Here is a 21,371-nt window from a genome sequence, read left to right on the forward strand (position 1 = left end):
CATGGATGCGTATGTCTTCTTAAAATCTCAATCTTCTTTTTACCTTAAAAAGATATATTTTTATTTTATTTATTTTATTTTATATTTCATTTACAGGGGAGCTCAATTTGCTATCAGTCCAAAGTATGTTGTCATTCTATATTGCCTTCCAAAAAGTTTTTTTTGATTTGTTGGATTAAATTTCGTTGCATTTTTTTTCTTTAAATTCATTTCAGTTTTTTTTTGGGCCCATTTTATGATGTATTTGCTGTTATTAATTGTTTCAGGTTAAAAAGGACAGAAGACCTAACACATCAACATGTAGATGCTTGGTCGAAGGCTAGGTGTAAAAAAGTGTCATAGTTAATGATTTTAAATTTTATATTACGAACTTTAATGGTGTTTTTTTGAATTTTGCTTTCTTTTCAAGTTTGATCGTGTTGCAGCTGAGCCTAGATAGGGAATAAGAAGTTGCCATGTACCTGGGAGCAAGTGCATCCCTTTTACATGGTTTTAGGATGATGTGGCGAGACACCTTTCACAATCAGAAAAACAAATAAACTTATGGAATCATATAGATGATGAGCAAAATGATGAAAATGGTCATTTTTACCAAAATGGCCTAGATGGTAAAAATGCTTTCTGTTTCCCTATTATGTCATGGTTTAAGTGGCCTTTTTTTATTTTACTAAACTAAATGTCATTATATTGATTTCTTTTTATGGTAGAAAATTAGTGCAGACTCCATCAAAATATATCGGCAGCTGCTAAAAGTATCATAGACTACGGATGAATATAAAGCCATTTTACTTTCTTTGAGTCCATTTAATTTTCCATTTTTTTTGTATTAAAATTGCATTGTATACTTTTGGTATGTAATTCACATCCAACCCATGCAAAGCATGGACACCTACAAATATAGTAAAAGGATGAACCGAGTTGTGCAACTCCGTTGTAACAAGTCCAACACGCACATAAGCACTCAATATTAATGACTAATTATCATGGATGTAGAAAACCGGCGATGACATCTACTACACGGGAGGTAAGTGTTGTTTGATGTAACTGGAATGTATCGTTATGCTTCAAAAAGAAGTTTCAGAAATTGTATCACATCTAAAGTTTTTTTTGGTTAAAATCAAATGCAAAGTTTTTTCGTAAACAGTATTAGTGCCCCATGACGAAAGAATATTACTGCCCCATAACAATACTCAAACTATAAACAAATAGTTGATCAAATAACATTTACAAAGAACAAACAACGGAAAAAATTGTTGCATCCGACCCCCGCAACGCGGGGGTTCCCCACCTAGTTAATATAACTTGTGATGATAGAAGAAATAAGAGTAAATTTCACGGATAGTCCCTATCTGTTTGAGTAGTTTTGTTGTTGGTCCGTAATTACATTATAACATGTGAAAATGACAAAAATAGCCAATTATCCTAATCACTTTGCGGAAAATAGCCAAAAAAAATCGAAATTGCAAAAATGGCCACGAAAATCGCAGATGGGAATGGTCCATCTGCGATTTGCACGTTCCATCTGCGAATGTACAAGTACCTAAAGCACAGCTGTGTTTTAGGTACTTGTACATTAGCAGAGGAAAAGTCCATCTGCGATTTGTACTGTTCACCTGCGATTTTCATTCTGAAATTCTATAAAACGGTTTTTTTTTCCTCATTTTTTACTCTTCAATATAAAAAAACTCACTCTCTCGGGGATTCCTTTTGACGATTTCTTGAAGAAAATGGACGATTACTTCAACAATCCCGAAAATATGGTTAGATTTTAACTCTTTTTATGTTTTAATTAACATTTATTTAGTATATGTCTTTATTATTTTATTATTTATTGTATTAGTTAGTATAAAAAAAAATTATATTGTTTGTGATAGGGTAATTTTGTTGTATTTGATAGTTTTAATATTTGTTATTACTAAACTTGAAGTTTAAATGCTATTTTGTTAGTGGTTGTATGAATGTACAAGTAGAGACTGCTTAGAGTGTGCATCGGGTAGTTGTACATTTAGTAAAATGGTTAGAATATGCTTATTTTTTTAAGTTATTAGTTAAATAATTTGTTAGAATAATATTTACAATATGTTTGGTTAGTGGTTTAAGTTGATAAATTGATATAGCATGGTTAGAATATATTATTTTATATAATTTGAACTTAAAAATTGTTTGTATATTTGTCGTATAAGTTGAAAATTTGTTAATTTAGTTGTCGTTTTAGTTGAAAAATTGTTTGTTTATATGGTTAGAAAATGTTATTTGATATAATTAGAAAGATAAAAAATCGTTTGTATATTTGTCGTATAACTTGGAAAATTGTTTATATAGTTGTCGTTTAAGTTGAAAAATTGTTATAGTATGTTATTGTTTTTTAGCGTAAATATATAAATTATTTATTAAATATTTGTATTTGCATTGTTATTATTGTTTATGTTATTATTGCATTTAATAATAATATATTTTAAAATGAAATAGTTGTTTAGTTTTCTAATATGTTATTGTGTTTTTTGCAGCATAATTATAATAATTTCGATGTGAAAACTATTGTAAACTTAAAGGGATCGGGGTGTAACATATGGGAAGTATTTGAAGTATTAGATGGTGTGAGACGTGATATATTTAGAGATACAGTATTTGGTTACTTGTTGGACGTCCCTCGTTTACAAGGGGACGGATTGCTGTTCCACAAAATGTTCCTTCATCAGATACGGCCGGACGTTGTTTTATCTCCAGATGGAATAAAACGGTTATATTTTAGAGTAGGCGATACGAAAATGGTATATGGGCCGGAAGAGTTTTGTTTTATAACCGGGTTGAAATTTGCGGAGTATCCAAAAAACATCGGGAAAAAAGTGTCAGAAAAAATAGTTAGTAGTAAAAAAAGATGTTTATTGCGTGAGCGGCTATTTCCGAACCATACAAATAGTTCGGTGAAAATCAGTGACCTGAAAAGTTTTATTTTAAATCAACCATTATTAGAAGTTGACGATGCCGATGCAGTTAGAATATGTTTGATTTACATTTTATGTGAAGGTTTTTTGGAAAAAGAAATAAATGATAGCGTGCCACAAGATTGGTTTTTGTTTGCTGAGAATTTGGATGTTTGGAACAGGTATTTTTTGTTTACTTTGAAAGTTTTATATTATTCATGTTAATTTATATTATAACTAAATTTTTTTTGTTTTGTTAGTTTCGCTTGGGGTAGCTATTTATGGGATTTTACGTATGATGACCTTGAAGATACATGGAACAAGATAAATAAATATTTATCACTTTCTGAGCGTCATCAAACTTTAAAATACACCGTCTTAGGATTTACGGCTCCAATTATGGTATAAAAATTTACTTATATTTAAATGGTTTTATTGTTATGTTAGTTATTTTAATTTTAACTTTTATTACTATAATTGTAAAAATTGTAGATATGGATATATGAGATGCTTCCGGCTGTTCGTGCCTGTGGATTTGTATTGGGAAAAAATAGAGACATGCCTCGGATGAAACGATGGAGTGGGACAAAAAAATTGAAATGGGTTGATGTGAACAAGATTTTTTCAAAGATACAGGTTTATAAATTTTTTTAATTATTAATAAAATACATTATTATACTTTTATATGCATTTTTAATATGTTCAATTTTTTAGGAGGGACAACCACCAAGAAATAAAATGTCACCGAGTGATGATGAGATGACATCTTTTTATTATATGTCATTTCAAGAGTATGTATATGGTGAACGGAAATCAGTTCCATCCCCAGTACGGGACCATTTTAGGAGACAAGACGAATCTTCGTCTAGTATGTCGTCTAGTGGTCGCTCTCATGGTAGAGGTGGGCGTAGTGGAAAACCCAACCTAGAGGAGGTGTTGAAACGGCTACATGCACTGGAGCAACATGTGTTTATGAACCGAGAACCTACAGAGGTGTTTGTTGAAGAAGTGAATAATGAAGATCTATGGAATAACATCAGTTTTGAGGAGCCTGCAGTATTCCAAACAAAATTTGATGAACGGGTTAGTTACACGCTACATTATTTTTTTTAATTTATTAATATATATTAATATTTGTGTTCATATTTTATATTTGCAAATTTAGGTTGTAGAAGATGAAGTGATGAATAAAAATAATACAAATGAAAATATTTTTGGTGATATCGAAGACGACAATGTTATTATAGATAATACATTTACGATTTTAATAAATAATTTTTAATGTTTCTTTCGTTAATAACTATAATGTGTTAATTTTAATGTAGGAGTTGGAGGAGAGGAATGAGAATGCGGGTTGTAGTAGGAACAAATTTGATGATGATGTGTTTGATGTAAATGATAATGAAGCTAAAGAGGTTGTTATACTTACATTTATTTTAATTTTTATTTAGTAGATTGAATCATGTTTTACTTAGAGATTTTTGCTTATTAATTTAGGTGTCGGAGGAAGATGAAATACAAATTACGGGAAATGTAAATTATTATGATGCTTATGGTTTTGATGGCAAACAAGTAACACCCGATAGACTGAGGGCTCGAAATCCATCAAAGTATTTGTGTCATCCGTACACCGAGGTGTTCGTTTAATTTAAAAACTTATATCGTAATAATAGAATTTTTTTTATGTGAATTATTTGAAAGATAGAGATCTAAACATTTCAATATTGTTTTAGCTGCACACAACACCGAAACAAAAAAGAAGAGCAAAAAGGAAGGTTGATATGAAATCAAGAAGCCCCGTTCCTCCTCCAGCATTTGCTGTTGCTCACGACTTCTCTGTGTTGCGCCTGCAACCTTACGTAGCAGGCGGTGAGGTTGTGATCCAGAATTATTTATTTCATTCATATGACATGCAGCATCGTTTGTTTAATTTGGTGTTAGACAGAGAATTTTGGAGCGCCTTGTTTGGGCATACACACGACGGATGGTTGGAGTCAGCGGTAAAATAATACTTAATTTATTTTTTTAAAAGTATTTTCTTTTTTAGTTAATAACAAAAGTATCATAATTTTGTGTAGCATATCACCCTTTGGTATAGACTACTGATGGAGTGACGTTTTGATAGCGACCGATATACAATAATGCCGCCAAATTTTTTTGTTTGCCATGCTCTGGAGGAAGGGCAGGATTGGAGGGCGTTTATGGCTGGTATTGCTAAATACCCCAACTTCATGGTTGCTTGGTGGGATGTCGATACGGTAAACTAAATTTTATTTTTTTAAAATATTGTCGTTATGTTTTTGTATTCTTATTTCTAAACAAAATTTATTTCTTTTTTATCTTTATACAGGTCCTATTTCCGATTCATTCAGCCCCTAATCACTGCTTATTTGGGGAACTACGATTGGCGAATATGGAAGTCCATATTTATGACAGTCTCGGTAGAGGGGCTTATGAAAAATTCAACTCTGATGGAACCTTTACCAAATTTGAAGCTATGGTGGCCGGTTGTTTAGACAAGATTAACTATTGGGCCCGGAGGAACATCCCAAGGATTCCATTGAATATGCAATTCATATTCGAAACAAATGTTCCCCAACAAAGTAGCCATTTGGGAGATTGCTGTGTTTTTGTTTGTATGTTTATGGAACAATTAGTTTCAGGCCAACCAATACGTGAACTTATTGACCCAAGGAACGCAGCTTTAGAGTTTCGCCAACGGATGGCAAAACTTTATTAGGGGTCGAGTCTTGGTCCTATGTAGTTGGATTATATATTTGTATATGTAATTGTATGTTGGATTTAATGACCTAGTAATAACTTAAATACTTACAACATAAGAACGACACCACCATTTGTTTTAAAGTAACAAGTACACTGCTCTAAACATAACAACAAATACAACAATTTATTGATGTAACAACCTAAAAACTATCAAAACAATACTAAAAAGCTTACAACTTATAAATAATAATTGCCAAAAACAACACCCAACTACAAACCAAGGCTATCTTTAACTGCTTATTTTCTGATTGAAAGAGCTTGTTACTGTTAGCTATTTTAGCTATTATGATAGATGATTGGTCCTTCTCTTCATCAACCCAACTGATAAACCCGCATTTTGGTCCCTGTAAATTTAAACATTAACAATAAGAATTGTTGCCATATAATGATTAGGGTGTAAATATGAATGAAGTTAAGAACATGATACCATATATGGGCAAGCGTAAAATAATCTTCCTGGGTTTTTAGTTGTACCCGAAATCCTAATGATACGTTCACCTCCGCAATTACAGTATGCCATTCGCCTTTTTTAGTCTATCTAATATGAATTACTTTCACATATAAATTTAATGGAGTTACATTACACCCATTTATAGAAGAAGTTTTATTACAAACAAGTATCTTTGACTATGAAATGAACTGGTTTGACTACGAATTTAAAAAGTTGAACTATGAACTACATACTAGTACATTGTCTTGTCTTGTCGGTCAGTGATGTTTGACTATGAAATGAACTGGTTTGACTACGAATTTAAAAAGTTGAACTATGAACTGCATACAAGTACATTGTCTTGTCTTGTCGGTCAGTGATGTTTGACTATGAAATGAACTGGTTTGACTACGAATTTAAAAAGTTGAACTATGAAATATGAACTGTAGAGAAATACCAATTTGTATATAATTAAATTTGTATTTGTGTCATGATTATAATACACTTTCATTGCTTGTGAAAATGAGTACTTACACCGAAAGAAGCTTTTCTCAGCTACCAATATTCCTGCATAATCTACAAAGAACAAATCCTAATACCTTCACAGCCATCAAGAAAATGGATACCAACCGCTTTTAATTCTGTTTGTGGCTTTAGGTTGTGTGGTATAACATATTAGTTTTATTGACTTAATTAATATTTCTTGCTAATGTATCTTGTGTACTCTTTACTTATCACTAATTTGAGTTTGTTATTTTATGCAGATTCGTACGTTCCTTAGGTGCATGATACCGTTGATATATGTGGGTTATTTACCCATTCTTGGGAGCTATCTGACAACAATGTACTTCGCAGTGGCTTTGGATGGAAATCATGAACCCCTACTCTTAGCAATTGGTTTCGGAACCTTAGAGTGTGAAGAATCATGGAGATGGTTCATGATGAAGTTAAAAGAGTGTTTAGGTGAGGATACAGAGGTTGGTTTCATAAGCAACCTATGTGATAAAATAGACTTTGGTGTTCAGAGTGCCTACCCGGGTTCGTATCATGGATATTGTCCTAAAGATATAGCTCGAAAAATTCGTGAGTCTGTCGGACATAACGATACGGAAGTCGAATCGTTGTTTTGGAAGTCATGCAATGCATATAGTGTTCATGATTTTTACTTGTGTCTGGAAAGGTTGCAAAGTGCATGTAGGAAACCACCTTTCTGCACCTTGCTTAGGAGTCCAATTTTCTGGCTTGACGATATAGCAATTTCAAAATGGACACGAGCATTTTTCCCAAAAGTACGTTACAATGTTAAATCGATTGATGGCCCTGAAATGTTGCAAATTATATCCACACGTGAGTTTCCTATAACAACGATAATTGAGTTAATCAATACGTCGATACTGTTGGATATAGTGTCTAAGTCCATAACTATATTTGGTATGTACTTGACCCGACCCGGCATGGTCCATTTGGGTTGCACTTCACCCGAACAATTTATGGATAATCTTTTGAGAATAGTATAAGTTATGATTTATTAATATATTATAAGTTCTAATATATTAATATAAAATCATATTATTTAATTAGTATTGATCTATAATTAATTTAGAATTAATTTAGAGATCAAAAGTATGACTAGTTAAATATAGGCTCTTGCATTTATATAGTGTGGGCTAATGCTTATTTGGAATGGGCTAGGCTTGCATGGAAAGTCCATGGATACTCCATGGAGCTTTAACCCATGGATCTCATGCAAATGAAAAGACATGTGTATTAGGGTTTACATGGATGTAACCCTAATCCATCACACTATATAAAGGAGGCTTTGGTTCTTGAAATCACACTAGTTGATGTGAGAAAACTAAGAGGGCCGATTTCAAGAAAGGTTGTGACTATTCTCTCAAGTATCCAAGTTTGTGGTGTTTTGTGACTTCCATTTGAGGCATCCACACTATTGGTGCTAGGCTCTCAAACTCCAAGCAATCAACTACAACTACAAGGTAAGTAATTCTACTAGCTTTATTTGATTCAAGTACCCCATGCCATGCTAGTTAGGATAAGAACCTTGGAAAAATAATTATTTGCATGTATCTTAGTCAAACATAGATCCAAGGTTTCTAGGGTTGCATGTACACCATAGGAGTGTTAGAATGCTCAAAACCCATCAGTGGTATCAGAGCCTAGGCTTGTTTACTTGATACTTGATGCAAATTACTTGAAAATCGAATTTTTTGTTCACTGCAAGTATGAACTCGCCGAGTCCATTGGGGGGACTCGACGAGTCCATGAACAAATGCATGCTACTCGTCGAGTCTGTTCATACACTCGACGAGTAGAGGCTTCAGTGTCCAGATTTTCGAGTTTTGCTGCTGGAAATGGACTAAAAACATTACCCTAAACTGTTTTGGTGTTATAAAACTTGTTTTAGATGGTGTAATGTTTATGCTAATCCATTTACAATGGCTATTATCAAAAAATTACAAGTTTTATATAAGTTATTTATGATTCTTGAAATTATTGATAATCATGTTCTTGAACTTATGAGATTAGATGATCATAGGAATTATTTGTAACCTCCTTGGTAGTTTAATTCTTGATCATTATGTGTTTTAATGGAGTCCATAACTTGTCCTCAAGTTATGGAAAACCAAAGGTCACACTTTAATTAAAAAACCATTATAAGAACATATGAGTTATAAAAATGAAGAGTCTTCATTTTAGTACTCAATTAATTCATAAGTTATGAGAAATGTAAAGTTTTGAAAGTTTACAAAACTTGCCCTCAAGTTTTGGAACAAGTAAAGTCATATTAAAAACTTTAGTTCCATCCTTTAAAATTTTAATTATTAAAATTCAACCCTTATACTTTATAATATTATGAGTTAATAATATATATATATATATATATATATATATATATATATATATATATATATATATATATATATAAGAACAAAGTCTTCTTACCATTAGTAGGCCTCATTCACGAAGCCGGTCTATAAGGGGGGTATAAGGTTGTTGCCTATAAAATGGCAACTTAATGGGTGTCCATTCTCACCCACCGCTTCCTTGATCGGTGGAGGATCGTTAGCCGAAAAGGTAGGACAAGGACTATAATTCTCATTTAAGTATGATGAATATACTAAAGTAACTAAACCCTTATTAAATTCCCAATCTTAGTTACTTTAGGAAAATGTGAATAAGGTGCTAATCCATGAAATTACACTTTGCACTTTGATTAAGTCGTTAGTGGAGCGTGTGTGGTTAACCGGCACACTAACCTGGACTTAGACAAAGGGTGACTTAATGTTTATCATAGTATCGATGGAGCGTGTGTGGTTAACCGACACATCGATTGAGGGGTAGTACATTAAGGGTACCAAGTAATTTGCATGGTTACTTCACACCTTGTTTTGTGATCTTCGGCATCCCAGTCACAAAACTTGAAGGGCACACTCGAGATTGAAACATGTCATTGAAAAGTTCAATGAATCTCAAAGAATCTAGGAGTTTCTAAACCAATTAAAACATAATTAAATATTTCGTTTTTCATGGTGGAAATTGGTGAATCGTCATTCACCTACCTTCAAATATCTTATAGCTTAGATTACGGCATCCCTCTTCTAAGTTATAAAATATTGTGTTGGGTCCTTGCCTTAATATTACATTTGGGTGTTTTATTAAGGACTATCTTTACATCTAATCTAATCTATTCTTTCTTCTTTTCAGATGTCTTCCAATAACAATGCTTCTGGCTCAAACCCTACTGGCTCCTTCTCTCTCATGAATCTTTGTGGGAGAGTCATCTTTGATGGATCCAACTTTATGGATTGGATCAGGAACATCAGGATGGTCACTCGTTATGAGGACAAAGAATATGTCCTTGATAAGGAGCTAAAGGAGATTGATGAGTCAACTGCTACTCCAGAGGAGATTGTTGCATTTCAGGCACATGAAAGGGATGCTACTAAGGTAGCATGCATCATGATGGCCACTATGACAGCTGAGCTCCAAAAGTCCTATGAGGACCACTACCCTTTTGAGATGAACATGGATTTGATGGAACGGTACCATCAAAGTGCTCGTCAAGAAAGGTATGAAATTATCTCCTCCATGATAACTACCCGAATGAAGGATGGTGAGACCATCACGGCCCACATGCAGAAAATGCAAAGGTTTGTGGATCGGTTGAAGAAACTAAATGTTGACTTTCCTGAGGAGATGGAAATAGATATCATTTTGCACTCCTTACCTTCATGCTATGACCAATTTAGAATGACATACCACATGAACAAGGAAGAAGTTACACTTAGTAAACTTCAAGGGCTTTTAAAGACTGTAGAAAGTAGTCTTAAAGGCAAGTCGGGTGTTTCTACTCCTCCAACTGCGGCCAATGTCTTGGCAATCGGGCATGGCAAAGGGAAGAAGAGAAAGAACCCTTCTAACGGTACCAAGGGGAAGACCCTTGAAGGCTCCTCTTCAAGAAAAACCAAGAAAGGTTTTGTCACTCCTTCTGCTAACCCTAATGAGGCTGAATGCTTCTATTGCCATGAAAAGTCGCACTGGAAGCGAAACTGCCCAAAATACCATATGTGAAGGATGGGAAAGTAAAACCCAACCATGCAGGTATATACACTATATTCTCTAATAACTCACCTCATTCTAAGTCTTGGGTCCTTGATACAGGTTGTGGAATTCACATATGTTCTGATTTGCAGGGACTAAAAAGAAGTGAGAATGTGGAGCATGGAAAGATAAACTTGATCATGGGGAACAGGAAAGCTTCACCTGTCACCAAGATAGGAGTTTATTCCTTATTGCTCAAGAGTGGGTTTACATTAGATTTGAATAAATGTTATTATTCGCCAGAAATGGCAAGAAATGTTATTTCCTTTCATGTATTGTATAAACAAGGTTTTACCTTTTATTTTGATAATAATAATGGTGGTATTGATGCTTTCTTTAATAATGTTCTTTATTTTAAAGCATTACCTTGTGATGGTGTGTATGAAACTGTATCTGTTGTAGATAACCAAGGAAATATTGTATTGTGTATTGATTCTTCCACTAGCTTAGATAAATCATCTTTATGACATTGTCGTCTTGGACATGTAAGCAAGAAACGCATAGGCCAACTCTAAAAGGATGGAGTCTTGGAATCATTTGACCTAAAATCAGATGATAGTTATGAAACTTGTTTGCTTGGAAAAATGACAAAGTCACCTTTTACTGGCACTTGTGCTAGGGGTGAAGGTTTGTTGGACCTCATACACACGGATGTGTGTGGACCCTTCAGAACCGCCACAAGAGATGCTAATCGCTTCTATGTGACTTTTACTGATGATTTTAGTAGATATGGATATGTCTACTTAATCAAGCATAAGTCAGAAACCTTTGAAAAATTCAAAGAGTTTAAGCAAGAAGTGGAGAATCAGTTGGGCAGGAACATTAATATGCTTCGATCCGATCGAGGTGGTGAGTATCTTAGTATTGAGTTCCTTGACTATCTTAAGGAATGTGGAATTGTCTCACAATTGACACCTCCTAGGACACCACAGTTGAATGGTGTAGCTGAGAGGCGCAATCGGACCTTGTTGGACATGGTTCGTTCCATGATGAGTCGAGCTTCGCTACCAATCTCATTTTGGGGGTATGCCTTAGAGACTGCCGCCCATATCCTTAACCTAGTCCTTACAAAGAAGGTTGCCAAAACACCTCACGAGATGCGGACTGGAAAAGTTCCCAATCTAGACCACATCAAGATTTGGGGTTGTGAGGCTTTCGTGAGACGCGAGACTCATGATAAGCTCGAACCTCGAAGTGAGAGGTGTATTTTCATCGGCTACCCACAGAGATCCTTCAGTTACCTTTTCTACAGACCCAGTGATAATGTGGTCTTTGTAGCAAGAAGAGGAGTCTTTCGAGAGAGAGAGAATTCATAAGCCAAGGAGACAGTGGGAGGCAAATTGACCTTGAGGAAATTCAAAATTCAAGTGGTGAAGGAACCTCAAACCCTAGCCCTCAACCTGAGGAGGAAACTCCTGTTGAGCCAATTGACAAGTCTGAACCTCTGAGGGGTTCCACAAGGGTTAGGAATGCACCTGAGCATTATTATGGCTTCCATATTACTGCAGAAGGTGAGACGTTTATCAGTGATGAGACATTGGTAAGTCTGGATGAACCTAACAGCTATGCGGAAGCCATGACAGGCCCCGAGTCTGCCAAATGGAAAGAGTCAATGGACAACGAGATACAGTCCATTTATGACAATCAAGTTTGGAACTTGGTTGACAATGTACCAGGTCGTAAGACAGTTGGGTGCAAATGGATTTTCAAGAAGAAAACCGACATGGATGGTAATGTACACACTTACAAGGCACGACTGGTTGCAAAGGGTTACTCTCAAACTCTGGGAGTTGATTATGATGAGACCTTTTCACCAGTGGCCAAGATTAAGTCTATTAGGGTTCTGTTAGCCATTGCTGCATTTCATGACTATGAAATATGGCAAATGGATGTCAAAACCGCTTTCCTTAATGGAAAGTTGGCTGAAGATGTTTACATGGTTCAGCCAGAGGGTTTTGTCAGTACAGGGTATCCTAATAGAGTGTGTAACCTTGAGAAATCCATCTATGGATTGAAACAAGCACCTCGGAGATGGAATCTTTGTTTCGATGAGAAAGTCAAAGAGTTTGGCTTTTCGAGATGCGAAGATGAATCTTGTGTATATGTCAAGGCTAGTGGGAGTATAGTCAGCTTTTTGGTATTGTATGTGGATGACATACTACTCATAGGAAATGACATCCCAACCTTGCAGGAAGTAAAGTCCTGGCTTGGGAAGTGTTTCGCTATGAAGGACCTTGGAGAAGCTGCCTATATCCTAGGGATAAGGATTTTGAGAAACAGGAGTAAAAGACTAATTGGACTTAGTCAAAGCACCTATGTGGACAAAGTGTTGAAAAGGTTCAACATGCATAATTCCAAGAAAGGTTAGTTACCTATCCAGTGTAATGCCAGACTGAGTAAAACTCAGAGTCCGAGTACAGAGGCTGAGATAGCTGAGATGAGTCGAGTACCATATGCTTCCGCTGTAGGCTCGATCATGTATGTTATGACTTGTACTCGTCCTGATGTTGCTTTTGCTTTGAGCATGGTCAGCAGATATCAGGGGAATCCTGGCAAGGCACACTGGACAGCGGTAAAGAATATTCTCAAGTACCTTCGAAGGACTAAGGACTGGGTCCTTACCCTTGGTGGGAGTGATGACTTGAAAGTAGCAGGGTATAGTGATGCTAGCTTTCAGACTGACAGGGATAATTTCCGCTCTCAGTCGGGCTGGGTCTTTACCCTAAATGGAGGGGCGATTACTTGGAAAAGTTCCAAGCAAGATACAATGGCCGATTCCACTTGTGAATCAGAGTATATAGCAGTAAGCGAGGCAGCAAAAGAGGCTATATGGCTAAAGAACTTCATCGGAGATATTGGAGTTGTACCAGCTATAAAGGAGCCAATGGAGATTTTCTGTGACAGCAATAATGCGGTTGCCTTAGCCAAGGAACCAAGAGATCATGGGAGATCCAGACACATTGACAGAAAATATCACTTTATCAGACATCGAATAGAAGAAGGAATCCTCGTGGCAAAGAGGGTATCATCGGATGAGAACCCAGCAGATCCCCTCACGAAGGGACTGACTTGGGTTAAGCATCTCCAGCATGCTCGGAGCATAGGGCTGAAGGATGATATTAGTTTTTAGTAGTTAGATAATGTTGAAATTTGTAAAGTGTAATTGACATTTGATGATAAATAAAAGCTGTTATTTATGAGTAAAGTGTTGCTATCTCTTGTCGATCGTTTACTATTATTTCTTTTTGCATGTTTTGACTTCCAGAATAATTATGTTATGGTATATATCATATTATTCAAACTCTCCACAGTCGATCATATGTTGGAAGTAGATATGAATCAAGACTGTCATGGGTTGGCTTGTAGAGGTCTAAGATGTTAGACAAAGCAGGGCTACAACACTCATGAGTGCTCATAAGTTCTGAGTATTGGATTCAACCCACGCTCACTGGTATCACTTCATGGAATTTATCTCGAGTGATCGTGAGACGGTAATATCATATAAGTCTTCAAACCTAGAGATATGATTTGTTGCATATGAGTTGGTTATGCATTGATTGCATGAAAACGCAGTGGTAACTCGATGTTATAAACCGTGCCTTTGTGTGTAATTCAACAAGTAGTAGAGCAAACATATGAGTCGAAGTTTATCTGTTCCTTCTAGGATTAGAATTGATATCTGGGCCCCTCGATGATTTTTTTTGACCTATGTACCGGGCCCGGTCAGAACTAAATTGATGTGTTCAGTTAAGTTCTATGTCAAACAAATCAGAAATCGGGAAACAAATGCTGGACAATAAGCAAGACCATGTTCCATGTATTTGTCCGGCTGATATCTAGAACTGAGGATTATATGATCACTTATCTAAAATGGCGCTTCATAGTTCAACAGAGTTTTAAGAGCTACGATTGCTGATCGGTTCCTGAAGTCATACTTGCAACTATAGTTATTAGACTCATCCAAGTGGGAGACTGTTGGATATAGTGTCTAAGTCCATAACTATATTTGGTATGTACTTGACCCGACCCGGCATGGTCCATTTGGGTTGCACTTCACCCGAACAATTTATGGATAATCTTTTGAGAATAGTATAAGTTATGATTTATTAATTTATTATAAGTTCTAATATATTAATATAAAATCATATTATTTAATTAGTATTGATCTATAATTAATTTAGAATTAATTTAGAGATCAAAAGTATGACTACTTAAATATGGGCTCTTGTATTTATATAGTGTGGGCTAATGCTTATTTGGAATGGGCTAGGCTTGCATGGAAAGTCCATGGATAATCCATGGAGCTTTAACCCATGGATCTCATGGAAATGAAAAGACATGGGTATTAGGGTTTACATGGATGTAACCCTAATCCATCACACTATATAAAGGAGGCTTTGGTTCTTGAAATCACACTAGTTGATGTGAGAAAACTAAGAGGGCCGATTTCAAGAAAGGTTGTGACTATTCTCTCAAGTATCCAAGTTTGTGGTGTTTTGTGACTTCCATTTGAGGCATCCACACTATTGGTGCTAGGCTCTCAAACTCCAAGCAATCAACTACAACTACAAGGTAAGTAATTCTACTAGCTTTATTTGATTCAAGTACCCCATGCCATTCTAGTTAGGATAAGAACCTTGGAAAAATAATTATTTGCATGTATCTTAGTCAAACATAGATCCAAGGTTTCTAGGGTTGCATGTACACCATAGGAGTGTTAGAATGCTCAAAACCCATCCATCAGATACAATCAAAGTATGCTGAACGGGCTGAAGTGGAGGGTAAGGGAGATTGTTATATTTAGTTTTTTTCTTGTGTTATTATTTTTCTAAAATTATCAAATTTTCCAGGGAGGTTGTCTGGTGGGTTGACCCCTTATGTTGAGAGTAAGGTTCAAAAACGTGTCAACAAGTCTTATAATTTGATGGCAAGACGTTTGTATGGGGATACATTTGAAGTCGATGACAATTTTGCCACCAGCAAAGTACAACTTGAACAAAGGGTATGTAGTTGTGGGAAATGGCAAAAAAGCGGTATACCATGTGGCCACGCTATAGCATCTCTAAGAACCCGTACGTCTGAAGCCATTCACGAAATGGTTGATTACAAGTTCACTGCTTTCGTGTATCGACTTGCATTTGGATCTGAGTTGGTGAATTCTATACCATCACATGTGCACTGGGAAATACTAAATGAAACGGTGGTCCTGTTACCTCCCTCAAAGAAGTAGTTATTCATGTACCCCGTTTGTATTTTATGTCGTATTATGTATTAGTTATTCATCTACCCCGTTTGCATTTTATGTCATATTATGTATTACTTACTCATGTACCCCGTTTGCATTTTATGTCGTATTATGTATTACTTATTCATGTACCCCGTTTGCATTTTATGTCGTATTATGTATTAGTTATTTATGTACCTGTTTTGTTAATTCTTTTTTAATTGCGATTGAGGAAACAACATACATTAAAAGTAAGGGACATTTATTAACTAGTCACAAAACACACGTACAACAACAACCAACTAAACTAACGAAAAACAATTAACTTAACCAACATGCATATTAAAAATGAGGGACATTCTTTAAAAGATTCCATGCATCTGTGTGGGTAAACTCGCTACCATCATATTCAAAACGGTATAGTTCCAAAGCCACCTGTCGCAGAATGTCTTCATCCGTATTTGCATGTTCATTATCCAACTCGTTATAAATACGTTGAAATTGTTTCACCTTTATTTTCAAATCCATAAACTTCGCTTTGACATCTCTTCTTCTTCGATATTGAGTACGCCCCATTAAATGGTGAAACAAATGACAGACACGAGACCAAAATGATCCAGCGCAAACTTGTGGGGGACCCGGTGGAAAATCCTCCTCTACAGTTACAATCCAAGCTTGAACCAAAGCGACCTCCTCTTCGTTCCTCCATATATGTGGTACAGGTGAGTCCATAATTGCAAGGGGAGAAGTAATACGATACAACTAAAATGGATATTAACAACTATTTATAGCGACTCCTTATTTTCCAGGTGCAATGGCTTGTCAACTCAAATAGCAATGTATTGTGTTGTCATTCAACGGAATGACTTGTCAACTCGAACAGTGATCTGTTGTGTTCTCACTTAGTACACTGCGTTCGTCAGTTAAGTTTGACTATGAATTGAAGACATATTAGAAGATTGGACTGCGATATTGTGTATAAACTACTATAAATTGACATTAAGTTAAATAAATAGTTTACTAAACGATGTTACAGTTGTTCATATATTATTTTTGAGATTTTACTCTCTTTGTTTCAATCAAAATGAGTTCTATACCATGGAGCAATGACGAGTTCTTGGTTCTTACACGTGCTTATATTCATGTGTACGAGACCAACAAGTTGAACGATCCAATGTTTTGGAGTCGTTTAACCAATATTTTCAACGCTGAAAACCGAATGACTACAAGAAACGATCGTGACGAACTAGACATCTTAGCAAGATGGTATGAAATGAAAACCGAAGTTCTATTATTCAACGATCTTTATACCAAAATTGACGACACCCGTTTAAATGCTACTGAGGAGGTCATCTTGGAAGCTGCTAAGGAGGAATACAAGTCATTAAGTGACGGGTTGGAATTCCAGTTTGAAGCCCCTTGGAATATTTTGAAATATATCCCGTTTGTTTAAAATCTATTTAAGTTTATTAGGTGAGTACTAGGTTATTTTCATGTATTACGTATGTATTGGATGCATCTCCTATGTTTAATTTTAATTAATAAATGCCCATTGCATTAGTTTTCACAATACATTAGAATACATTACTAACAACAATTCCATGAACCATTACAAACATTACAACAATTACATGAAAAACAACGAAATACTACAAACAAAGCATTAAAATAAAAAACAAGTCCATGGGTTATTATTAACGGAAATTAGAGCGGTCTACATGAAATACTGATTATTTTTAACAACCTTCCAAACTTCCTCATATTCGAAGTCTCTGCCGTCACGCTCACAGATGTAAAAATCTGTAACAACTTCCAAGAACTCTTCTTCGTCCCGACAACGAAGTTTGGTACTTTTCGCATAATTACACGCTCGATTGAACCATGTCACTTCTTCCTTTACATCCATCCATTTAGTAACAACATCTGATTGTTCTCGTTGTTGTCCTTCTCCCATCTCATGGTTGAACAAAGCTGTTATGCGAGTCCATTCATCACCTACTAGGCAATGCGGGGGAGCAAGTAACGATACACCATCCTTAACACTTAGCCAGCATCGTGTAAGAACCAACACCTCATTTTTCGTCCATGACCTTTCAGAATTGGAACTAAGTACTTCATTCGAAGAACTTGTTGCATTCTACGACATTTCTAAATATGGGAGTTCGTTTCGTTTAGGTGATTTGGGTGTTTGGTTTTTAGATCTTAAACATCTTTTTATATTAATAAATACAGGACTATGCATTACAACTTTGACTACGAAATGGTTGCATTTGGACTACGATTTGCAGGTTTCTACAGTGACTTATCATGTCAAATAGTCATTTATGTCTTGTCACTTAAGAGTTTGACTACGATTTGCAGGTTACTGTAGTGAATTATCATGTTGAACAGTCATTTACGTCTTGTCCCTTCAAAGTTTGACTACGATTTGCAGGTTACTAGAGTGACTTGTCATTAATGTCTAGTCATTTCAAAGTTGGACTATGAATTAGAACTCTGACTACGAAATGGTAGCATTTAGACTAGTATGTATAAATACCACTTATAGCACCAGTTTATTATAATGTCGACTTTATTATGAGTTCCTCACACAAATTCGAAGTTTGCTCATGCAACGAAGTAGATTGTTACTACTGTAATTCAGTTGACCCTTTTTTTACACCCTCTTCAGCCGGGCCATATATGTCAGATGAAAATTTTGAAGAATTGAAGAAGGCTTAAGAACAACAAGAAGAGGACAAAGATTCATCCCGACGTCTCACTCAATGTGGTAATGATATTGCATCGGAATGCAAACAAGCTCAAGAATGGATAGACCTCAATAAAAACAAAATCAAAGAGCATGAAGAATGGATAAAAAAGACTAGGAAGGCAATCAAAACGACTGAAAAATGGCTTGTTGAGAAGGACGAGCATTTGATACACATTATGGTGCAAAAGGATCGTTTGGAAGACAAAATGAGAATTAGGGATGACTATATAACAATGGAGAAAGAGAAGTACCCATTGCAGTTCCCTAAGTTTAATAATTAGTTACAAAATTGTTGTAATATTATCATGATACACCTTTGGTTGCAAAAGGATCGTTTGTTGTTGTTTTTTTAAATAACATCTTGTAATTGTTATAATCTGCAAACTAAATTTTATAATATAAAAGCTTCATTAATTGTTATAATCTACAAACTAAACTAAAATATGAAAGCATAGCAAAGTCTTATAAGATTTAATAAAAAAATTACAATACATAATAAGTTAACAACTCTTCATTTCAAGGTTGTTTTATATCAAAATCAACGTCATAGGTTTGTGAGCAACTCGCTGAACCACCAATATTAAATGCCATTTCTGCAGTAGAAATTGTGCGACGTGCTCCACTACCGGACGCCCATCCAGTACAATTGTTTCTCGTGTGTCCTACTTGACCACATGTAGAACACTCTTTTCTAATTGGACCCTCGCCTTGGGATGGAATGCGGTCTGTGTTTCTTGGCCTGCCTGGCTGACGTTTATCCATTATAGGTGGCTTAACAATCATCAAATCATCGGGGATATCCCATTTGGATGGCTTTGGCAAAGGGTTTATTGATTCCTCATACGTTTTCCTCAGTGTTTCGGTGAAGTAAGCATTTAATGCATACCTCGAGCAGTCTTGGTAATTGTTCACTGTTAAACATCTTATGACATGACCACAAGGTATCTCATCAAGTTGCCAATGCCTACATGTACATGTCATATGTTGGAAATCAACAATCACGTTTTGTGCCCCCTTTTTGACCTCGCATTTCGTATTTGAGATCATGCGAACATCCCACTTAGTAAAAGTTTTTTTGTTTTCTTTTACAATATCATCGACCCAAGGGGTAAGTATTGTTGTTGCTTCCGCTAAAAAAACAGGCAAAATAAAGAAGTTAAGATCAATAAAATTAAATTAATAATAAATTAATATTAAAAATTAACTTAATACCTGCAAAGTTACGTCTTTGAAACCACCACTGTTGCATTGTTGCACGAAAAAAATCGATCAACATAAGTATCGGCACCTTACGTGCGTGTCTAGATAATGCATTTATAGACTTCGCACTGTTGGACGACATAAGATTGTATCGGTTCCCTTTAAAATGTGCCCTTAACCAAGTCTCTGGATTTATACTTTTTAAGTACTCCCATACTGGTTCTTTTGTCTTTTTCATAACATCCATGGCAGCGTCAAAAGCATCAACTGTGTACGCCCTACAAGCCTCCTAAAAAATTCCTTTAACTGTGTTACTCTTCCCGAATCTAGATACTATGTTGAAATACAAATGGAGACCACATATTCCGTGATGAGCGTGAGGAAAAATGTTGGCAACGGATGTTGCTATAGATGGAGACCTATCATATATAATTGTAAGCTCCTGCATACTTCTTATGCAATCACGTAGTTTTTGAAAAAACCATGTCCAAGAATCGGTACACTCATTTTTGCATATACCATATGCAACCGGTAATATTTGGTTTTGTCCGTCCTTAGTAACTGCAAGTAACATGGTACCTTTGAACTCGCCCTTTAGGTGGGCTCCATCTACTACTAGGGTCGGTTTACAAAATTTGACAAAAGCGCGTACCTACAATACATTATATATCTATTCAAATACACCAAAATCAAAACGAAAAAATTAATAAAATTTTATAATACTAACCGAGCAACCAAGTGCGACGTACAAAAACTCAAAGCGATCATCACCATTTGTTTTAATATGTGTCATCGTACCCGGATTATGTTTGACCAAATTGTGACAATAAGCCGGAAGTTTGGTAAAAGAATCCTCTTTCGTACCCCTTAACAACAACAATGCACATTGCTTTGCACGCCATGCCTGATGGTATGAGATATTGATATTCAATTGAGCATTCATATCATTAATAATATCTTTTCCCCGATAAACTCTACTATAATCTTCAGCCAAAACATCAGCAAGATATTCACCCAAAACATATTTGTTTGCTTGTCGATGATTAGGTTGCAAAATTGTTGAAGAACATGTGTGTACATCAACAAATTTATTCACTTGGAAAAGTCCATCAGAATTTTTAATTGCTTTTGCTCTTAGTAACCAAGAACAATTTTTCGAAACACACAACAGCCTCATACCTTCATTTGGTGGATCTACTTGTCCTCGTCTGAAAACCTTCTCGAAGACATTTTTTTACCAATACACCGCTTTAAAAGTTCTTTGTTCTTAAATATACCCTCACATTCAATCTTTTGAAGATTCATGTCTACCATCTGTGTTGGGATATCTTCATTAATATCAACTGGGCATGCTGGTATAGGGGGCATACCGTAAAAAGGTTATCGGGAAACTTAGCTTTAACTTTATCACCCAACTCATCTCTATCTGAATTGCTT

The 21,371-nt window shown here is 35.5% G+C and overlaps 3 protein-coding genes across 3 annotated transcripts; 2 read left to right on the forward strand and 1 right to left on the reverse strand.

Annotated features, from left to right (window-relative positions):
• Positions 1-341: 341 nt before the first annotated feature.
• Positions 342-5,714, forward strand: LOC145110946 (uncharacterized). Its single transcript, XM_079047259.1, has 12 exons — positions 342-608; positions 708-1,760; positions 2,508-3,106; positions 3,185-3,326; positions 3,417-3,560; positions 3,639-4,007; positions 4,250-4,339; positions 4,422-4,559; positions 4,658-4,798; positions 4,866-4,924; positions 5,003-5,182; positions 5,275-5,714. The coding sequence occupies exons 2-11, from the start codon at positions 1,728-1,730 to the stop codon at positions 5,028-5,030; spliced, it is 1,743 nt and encodes a 580-aa protein (XP_078903385.1). The 5' UTR covers positions 342-608; positions 708-1,727; the 3' UTR covers positions 5,031-5,182; positions 5,275-5,714.
• Positions 5,715-6,980: 1,266 nt separating this feature from the next.
• On the forward strand, positions 6,981-15,988 carry LOC145113766 (uncharacterized). Its single transcript, XM_079049824.1, has 2 exons — positions 6,981-7,485; positions 15,609-15,988. The coding sequence occupies exons 1-2, from the start codon at positions 6,981-6,983 to the stop codon at positions 15,986-15,988; spliced, it is 885 nt and encodes a 294-aa protein (XP_078905950.1).
• Positions 15,989-19,250: 3,262 nt separating this feature from the next.
• LOC145113768 (uncharacterized) lies at positions 19,251-20,181 on the reverse strand. Its single transcript, XM_079049825.1, has 2 exons — positions 19,947-20,181; positions 19,251-19,864 (listed from the first exon to the last, which is right to left on the reverse strand). The coding sequence occupies exons 1-2, from the start codon at positions 20,179-20,181 to the stop codon at positions 19,251-19,253; spliced, it is 849 nt and encodes a 282-aa protein (XP_078905951.1).
• Between the last annotated feature and the right edge of the window lie 1,190 nt (positions 20,182-21,371).

The sequence above is a fragment of the Lactuca virosa genome, chromosome 5, assembly GCF_052849685.1.
Source record: "Lactuca virosa cultivar CGN04683 chromosome 5, Lactuca_virosa_CGN04683_v6, whole genome shotgun sequence".
NCBI classification, from domain to species: Eukaryota; Viridiplantae; Streptophyta; class Magnoliopsida; order Asterales; family Asteraceae; genus Lactuca; species Lactuca virosa.